This window comes from Notolabrus celidotus, chromosome 16 (assembly GCF_009762535.1).
Source record: "Notolabrus celidotus isolate fNotCel1 chromosome 16, fNotCel1.pri, whole genome shotgun sequence".
Taxonomy (NCBI): domain Eukaryota; kingdom Metazoa; phylum Chordata; class Actinopteri; order Labriformes; family Labridae; genus Notolabrus; species Notolabrus celidotus.
This window is the reverse complement of record NC_048287.1, coordinates 14,639,920-14,647,337: the sequence shown is the minus strand read 5'-3', so window position 1 is coordinate 14,647,337 and position 7,418 is coordinate 14,639,920. Positions and strand designations below refer to the sequence as shown.

Here is a 7,418-nt window from a genome sequence, read left to right as displayed (position 1 = left end):
CCCAAAACCCCATAGCAGTTCAGTTTAAATATTTCAGCACATGCTGTACAAGTAGCACACTGTATATTGGTCTTTATAGAGCATAAAATTTGTTTATTTACATTAAAAAAAACATTTTTACAACATAGTCAAACAATGTGAACCATTGCTTATAATGTAATTTGACATTACATCATGTTTCACACAGAATGTTACTATTATAATTAAATTAAATTAACTCAACATGGGATGTTTTGAGCACCTAATCTTCTTATAACTATTTATCATTCAATGTGCAGAGTTTAGGACACTGTTTTATCAGCTTGGATGGTTACAAACAGTTATTTGTGTCTTCGCTTCTAAATCCATGTTTATCAGGCTGATGTTAATACACTATCTGGTACTATAGGTAAACAATTTCTACCTTGCATGGTCAATTATGTCCCTGTTGCAGAGTTTTCAGGTCTGAAACAATTAACACCAGTGAGTCCTCATATCACTTGTCTTGGGCTCAATTTATGAAATGGGCACCTGTACACTGCCTTGCCTTCTCTCATCTTTATTATGTTGAACTGCTTCTGAGATGCATCAGTTGGCACAGACAGCGGGGCATGATGTTGTATTCACCGTCTTCTTCTTATCACCTCAGCTTGATGAACCAGTACAGGACAAAGAAGACGAACAAGCAGAATAGCAGCATGTAGCACAACAGTTTGGTCTGACTTCCTCTTGACAGCCGCTTCACTCTGCCGATGGTGGCACCAAGCAGGCCGCCTGTGGAGTCAAAGTCGGAATCCTAGTTTGAGAAAGTAACACAAGTGTAAGTTTAAGTGCTGTTATCTTGGGAAACAGTCTCCAATGGTGGAGTCTAGACATTATTTAAACAGCGTCCAACACTATTTTGAGGAAGTTGTATTTAGCACTTCTCCAACACTTAAGACTGTAAGTAATAACTTCTGCACCACTGCATTTATCATACATTTAAACTTATTCATTTCAATACAACATATGTGACCATAATACGATCCTTCTTATTTATAGACATTTTGATATTGACACTGAAAGCTCCTGTAAAGGAGCTATTGTACATATTGATGAACTCTCTACAAGTGGTACATCTTATCTCTTTGCTGATCTTGTCCTGTACAAAGAAGCCTGTTTCTGCAGCCTGCTAACGACCTTTAACTCCTATCCATCAGCAGTATTAATAATGCAAAAAAAACACTATTAGGAGGACAATCATTCCTGTCACTGATATTGTTGTTTGTTTTTCCAAGGAGAGACAGAGGTGCTAGTATTGATTCCATTATAAAAAGATATCATTTAGTTTTTTTAACATGTTAAAATGTAGTTTAATTAAAGCAAACGAATCAGACAACTCTTCTATCACTCCTACTTTGTATCAGAGTGTGGTCAGTGAGAAAAGAAAGTGAAACTCACCATGTCCTCCAGCACTTTGATCTGGTATTTCACTTCAGTTCCAATATCCCTACACAGCTGTTGATATCAAAGATCAAAACACAATTTTGTCATTGAAAAGCACATCAATAAACTTCTAAATTAATAATATAGAAAATTACATCTGACACAATAGATACCAAAACATGACACCCAAAATAAGGAGACGGTGTTATAGAGTATAGATAGACAACTCAAAAGTCATCACAATTTCGATGTCCTTTCCCCGAAATATGACCCGCTTACTGTAACACTACGAGTGAATTATCTATTAATGTTACTTACCCTTTTCAAGGCACTGACTTTAGCCCTCAGTCCTTCCTGTAGTTGCTCATTCTCTACTTCATACACACTGTATCCACTCGCTACGTAATTCCCAGAGCCTGCTTCACCTTGATAAAAGGAAAACGATCATTATCTAGTTTGTTTAGTATAATATCCGTAAGGCTATCTTGTAATGACAGCAAAGCCCCAAAAGGAATAGAACATATGGACCAGGAGAACACAACAACCGGCATTATAGACGATTTAGTGACAACATTAGCTAACGTTAGCTAGCTAAAGACTTAAAACTTTCCTTTTTGATAAAGCTTATAGTTAGAGCTGGATCAGGCTTGGACCAGCTTTTGTCATGCTGCTATAGGCCTAGACTGCCGGGGGAACTGGCACACTGACACACTGGGATCCTAGCTCACCCTCTTCCCCCCAACCCCCTCATCACTTACTTTAACTCTGCCTGTCCCATTAAAGTTACTAACCATAGACCTTTCTGGAGTCCCTGAGCTCCATTGTCTCGTAGATTCCTCTGAGCTGCCGTAGACGTCCTCCTGCTGTGGACGATCTGGACTCCAGCGGCAACAGCTTCTACGACTCGTCTCATCACTATCACCTCTCTCTCTTACTCCCCTCTATCTGTCTTTCCAGACCCAACTCAGTCGAGGCATGATGGCTATCTAACATGAGTCTGGTTCTGCCTGAGGTTTCTGCCTGTTAAAAGGAAGTTTTTCCTCACCACTGTAACTAGCTAAATACTGCGATGTGCAATGCTCATGATGGATTAAGGTGAGGTCAGACTGAGTCTTACCCTGTCTTGGTGTTGGGTCTCTGTTCATAATTTGACATAGTGTGGTCTAGACCTCCTATGTTTGTAAAAGCGTCTTGAGATAACGTTTGTTGTGATTTGGCGCTATACAAATAAAGATTGATTGATTGATTGATTGATAAAGCAGCTAGTGAGCTAATCATGAGAATAAAAAGAACCAGTTTCTTACCCAAACCCGGGCGCCTCATCTTGAACAACTGAAGATGAAGCTGCAAGGTAATGTATATAATGTGTGTGCAAAAAGTCTAACGGAATGAGATAGGAATAAGAGTTAGCGGTAACAATGCAACTGTGGCAAGTTTGTGAACGTCAACAAACGCCACGACATCATACGGAAGTCGATAAGGTCAATCTGTTCCCCTGACGTCATCCAGAGATAAATACTAGTAGTTCAGCTGGTGTGCCATGGACATATGTGCGGTTTCCACTCCTATCTCATAATGCAGGGAGAAATTAATTACTAAGTGTACTTAGTTTACAGTTGTTTAATTTGATTTAACTTATTTCATGTGTTTAAAAGTACTTCTATATGTTTCTTTGAACAGATAGTATTTTTATTTTTATTTAGAAATTTTGGATTTGTGTTTAGGTTTATATATTTATTGTCCTTACTGTCTTGTTGTGTCCTTACTGTCTTGTTAATTACCAGTGTTTCAATCACCACGTCAAATTTAGCATTTTTGTAACATCCTGTATACAAATAATACCTTAATTCCCAGTGCTTTTGTAACATAGCAAACTGTAACTATTATGCATTTATATACTTATTATTAATCCAATTTATATTATTTCATTCATATTTATATCTTATTTATTCCTTCTTTCTATTAATATTTTGACTTTTTCATCCTGTAGATTAGACCATTCTGTAACAAATCCCCGGATAAATAAAGTATTTCTGATTCTGATTCCTTGTGTGTGCGATCTCACTTGGCAATAAACCTTTCTTGAATCTTGAATCAAATTTGCTTCAAGTTTGTGTTTGTGTGTGTGAATGCTGATTCATTTTTACATTTTCTAATTAACTGATTTTTTTGACTCTTTTTAACCCTAGAACACTATCGCCGGGTGATTTTCACCCGAGCAAACACATATACATGATTTTCATTATGTTGGGTTTGTCTGAGTGTCATGGGTCCCCGGGTAGCTTCAGCATCGTCTTTGACGTCTCTGTAGGTCTGGGTGTTTCCCTATTCCAAAAACTGCTTTTTCCTACAGACACGTGTTTGTGTGTTTTTCACCCTTTTTTGTTTCTCTCTCCTGCAGCTTCTTGTGTGTCAAGGAGACTGTGCCTTCCCCGGGGAAGTCTCCAAGGTCCCAGGAATGGGTGGACCGAACAACAAGTTTCCAGTTTAATCATTTTTTGTTCTAGAACTTTTTGACCCCGAATTCCAAATTTTCTGGAATTTTGGAATTTTTTTATAGGATCCCCCCCATGATATCTTTTTCATTTTCTTCGACATGGCACAGTTAAACATGAAAGAACACTACCTTAATTTGTCATGTATTGTGATATTTTGATCACAAGTACTTTTTATTGGGTATATTATATTGAGTAAAAAAAACCCAGCTTTAGTGATGGTGTTACTAATTTTAGCAATAGTGTTCTATTAAGTTGTTTTGTTTTGTTGTTTTTTCTCCCTTACTATTTTTCACCAAATTTATTTATGCTATGTTATTTTCTTTATACATTTCTTTATGCGTTTAATCTTCATCCTGTATAAAGCAGACACTGTTTTCTTTTTCAGTCTCAGTATTTGCAGTCGGTTGGAGCAAGGCACACTGTTAGTGACTTGGAGATGCCAATCCAAAGGTTGACCCTGGACATCTCCCAGAAAGATGGAAGGTTTAACACAGTAAGAGAGATAACTTTCTTGTGGCTATAAACCATAGATTGGTAACAACTTAAAATTGATAATTGTTGCATTTAAAAGTCACTAGTTCATAATATTTGTCCTTTTCACAGAGATTCCAGGTTATTGTCAATTGGTGGTGGAGCTGATGAGGTCATGCTGGGAATCATTTCCAAGTACATGGACACACTCCCCAAGAATTGAAGTCATCAACGTTGCTGATAATGTGATATTTATTCACAAAACAGCTTCCATACACAGATCACCTGAAGTGCAGTTCTGAAATGTTTTAACAGTTTAATACGTATAGGAAATAATATTTTGCGTTTTGCCTTTGATTGTTTGAACTCTTATATTCATGGCCAGACTAATACTCTGAAAACAAAATTTCTTTATCATCTTAAAAATGTGAATAGCTGAAGACAAATTGTATGTAATGTAAATTGTAACAAGTTAATTCAAACAATGTTTGTCCATTGAAATCTAAACCTATTTTTCAGCTGAGGACAGTAAATAATGTACTAAATTAAAGTTGTCATGCAAAGGTTCTGACTTCTTTTGTCCAACTAATTCCCAAAACCCCATAGCAGTTCAGTTTAAATATTTCAGCACATGCTGTACAAGTAGCACACTGTATATTGGTCTTTATAGAGCATAAAATTTGTTTATTTACATTAAAAAAAACATTTTTACAACATAGTCAAACAATGTGAACCATTGCTTATAATGTAAATTGACATTACATCATGTTTCACACAGAATGTTACTATTATAATTAAATTAAATTAACTCAACATGGGATGTTTTGAGCACCTAATCTTCTTATAACTATTTATCATTCAATGTGCAGAGTTAGAGTTTAGGACACTGTTTTATCAGCTCGGATGGTTACAAACAGTTATTTGTGTCTTCGCTTCTAAATCCATGTTTATCAGGCTGATGTTAATACACTATCTGGTACTACAGGTAAACAATTTCTACCTCGCATGGTCAATTATGTCCCTGTTGCAGAGTTTTCAGGTCTGAAACAATTAACACCGGTGAGTCCTCATATCACTTGTCTTGGGCTCAATTTATGAAATGGGCACCTGTACACTGCCTTGCCTTCTCTCATCTTTATTATGTTGAACTGCTTCTGAGATGCATCAGTTGTCACAGACAGCGGGGCATGATGTTGTATTCACCGTCTTCTTCTTATCACCTCAGCTTGATGAACCAGTACAGGACAAAGAAGACGAACAAGCAGAATAGCAGCATGTAGCACAACAGTTTGGTCTGACTTCCTCTTGACAGCCGCTTCACTCTGCCGATGGTGGCACCAAGCAGGCCGCCTGTGGAGTCAAAGTCGGAATCCTAGTTTGAGAAAGTAACACAAGTGTAAGTTTAAGTGCTGTTATCTTGGGAAACAGTCTCCAATGGTGGAGTCTAGACATTATTTAAACAGCGTCCAACACTATTTTGAGGAAGTTGTATTTAGCACTTCTCCAACACTTAAGACTGTAAGTAATAACTTCTGCACCACTGCATTTATCATACATTTAAACTTATTCATTTCAATACAACATATGTGACCATAATACGATCCTTCTTATTTATAGACATTTTGATATTGACACTGAAAGCTCCTGTAAAGGAGCTATTGTACATATTGATGAACTCTTGACAAGTGGTACATCTTATCTCTTTGCTGATCTTGTCCTGTACAAAGAAGCCTGTTTCTGCAGCCTGCTAACGACCTTTAACTCCTTTCCATCAGCAGTATTAATAATGCAAAAAAAACACTATTAGGAGGACAATCATTCCTGTCACTGATATTGTTGTTTGTTTTTCCAAGGAGAGACAGAGGTGCTAGTATTGATTCCATTATAAAAAGATATCATTTAGTTTTTTTAAAATGTAGTTTAATTAAAGCAAACGAATCAGACAACTCTTCTATCACTCCTACTTTGTATCAGAGTGTGGTCAGTGTGAAAAGAAAGTGAAACTCACCATGTCCTCCAGCACTTTGTTCTGGTATTTCACTTCAGTTCCAATATCGATAGTCAGCTGTTGATATCAAAGATCAAAACACAATTTTGTCATTGAAAAGCACATCAATAAACTTCTAAATTAATAATATAGAAAATTACATCTGACACAATAGATACCAAAACATGACACCCAAAATAAGGAGACGGTGTTATAGAGTATAGATAGACAACTCAAAAGTCATCACAATTTCGATGTCCTTTCCCCGAAATATGACCCGCTTACTGTAACACTACGAGTGAATTATCTATTAATGTTACTTACACTTTTCAAGGCACTGACTTTAGCCCTCAGTCCTTCCTGTAGATGCTCATTCTCTTCTTCATACACACTGTATCCACTCGCTACGTAATTCCCAGAGCCTGCTTCACCTTGATAAAAGGAAAACGATCATTATTTCAGTTTGTTTAGTATAATATCCGTAAGGCTATCTTGTAATGACAGCAAAGCCCCAAAAGGAATAGAACATATGGACCAGGAGAACACAACAACCGGCATTATAGACGATTTAGTGACAACATTAGCTAACGTTAGCTAGCTAAAGCAGCTAGCGAGCTAATCATGAGAATAAAAAGAACCAGTTTCTTACCCAAACCCGCGCGCCTCATCTTGAACAACTGAAGGTGAAGCTGCAAGGTAATGTATATAATGTGTGTGCAAAAAGTCTGACGGAATGAGATAGGAATAAGAGTTAGCGGTAACAATGCAACTGTGGCAAGTTTATGAACGTCAGCAAACGCCACGACATCATACGGAAGCCGATAAGGTCAATCTGTTCCCCTGACGTCATCCAGAGATAAATACTAGTAGTTCAGCTGGTGTGCCATGGACATATGTGCGGTTTCCAGTCCTATCTCATAATGCAGGGAGAAATTAATTACTAAGTGTACTTAGTTTACAGTTGTTTAATTTAATTTAACTTATTTCATGTGTTTAAAAGTACTTCTATATCTTTCTTTGAACAGATAGTATTTTTATTTTTATTTAGAAATTTTGGA

General features: G+C 36.9%; 2 protein-coding genes and 1 long non-coding RNA gene across 5 annotated transcripts; 1 reads left to right on the top strand and 2 right to left on the bottom strand.

Moving 5' to 3' along the window:
- Positions 1 to 66: 66 nt before the first annotated feature.
- Positions 67 to 2,892, bottom strand: LOC117827554 (BET1 homolog). 3 transcript variants are annotated; one of them, XM_034704146.1, is made up of 4 exons: positions 2,709 to 2,892; positions 1,723 to 1,829; positions 1,420 to 1,476; positions 67 to 775 (listed from the first exon to the last, which is right to left on the bottom strand). In XM_034704146.1, the coding sequence occupies exons 1-4, from the start codon at positions 2,725 to 2,727 to the stop codon at positions 620 to 622; spliced, it is 339 nt and encodes a 112-aa protein (XP_034560037.1). In that variant the 5' UTR covers positions 2,728 to 2,892; the 3' UTR covers positions 67 to 619. The 3 variants fall into 3 exon arrangements, with proteins under 3 accessions (XP_034560037.1, XP_034560036.1, XP_034560035.1); XM_034704145.1 differs by lacking the exon at positions 2,709 to 2,892 and adding an exon at positions 2,522 to 2,567; XM_034704144.1 differs by lacking the exon at positions 2,709 to 2,892 and adding an exon at positions 2,196 to 2,237.
- Positions 2,893 to 4,219: 1,327 nt separating this feature from the next.
- LOC117827557 lies at positions 4,220 to 4,944 on the top strand. Its single transcript, XR_004634237.1, has 2 exons — positions 4,220 to 4,395; positions 4,506 to 4,944. It is a non-coding gene; the product is annotated as an uncharacterized LOC117827557 (long non-coding RNA).
- A 548-nt stretch (positions 4,945 to 5,492) lies between these two features.
- LOC117827555 (BET1 homolog) lies at positions 5,493 to 7,203 on the bottom strand. Its single transcript, XM_034704148.1, has 4 exons — positions 7,010 to 7,203; positions 6,685 to 6,791; positions 6,382 to 6,438; positions 5,493 to 5,745 (listed from the first exon to the last, which is right to left on the bottom strand). Exons 1-4 carry the CDS (start codon positions 7,026 to 7,028, stop codon positions 5,590 to 5,592), a joined length of 339 nt encoding a protein of 112 aa, XP_034560039.1. The 5' UTR covers positions 7,029 to 7,203; the 3' UTR covers positions 5,493 to 5,589.
- Between the last annotated feature and the right edge of the window lie 215 nt (positions 7,204 to 7,418).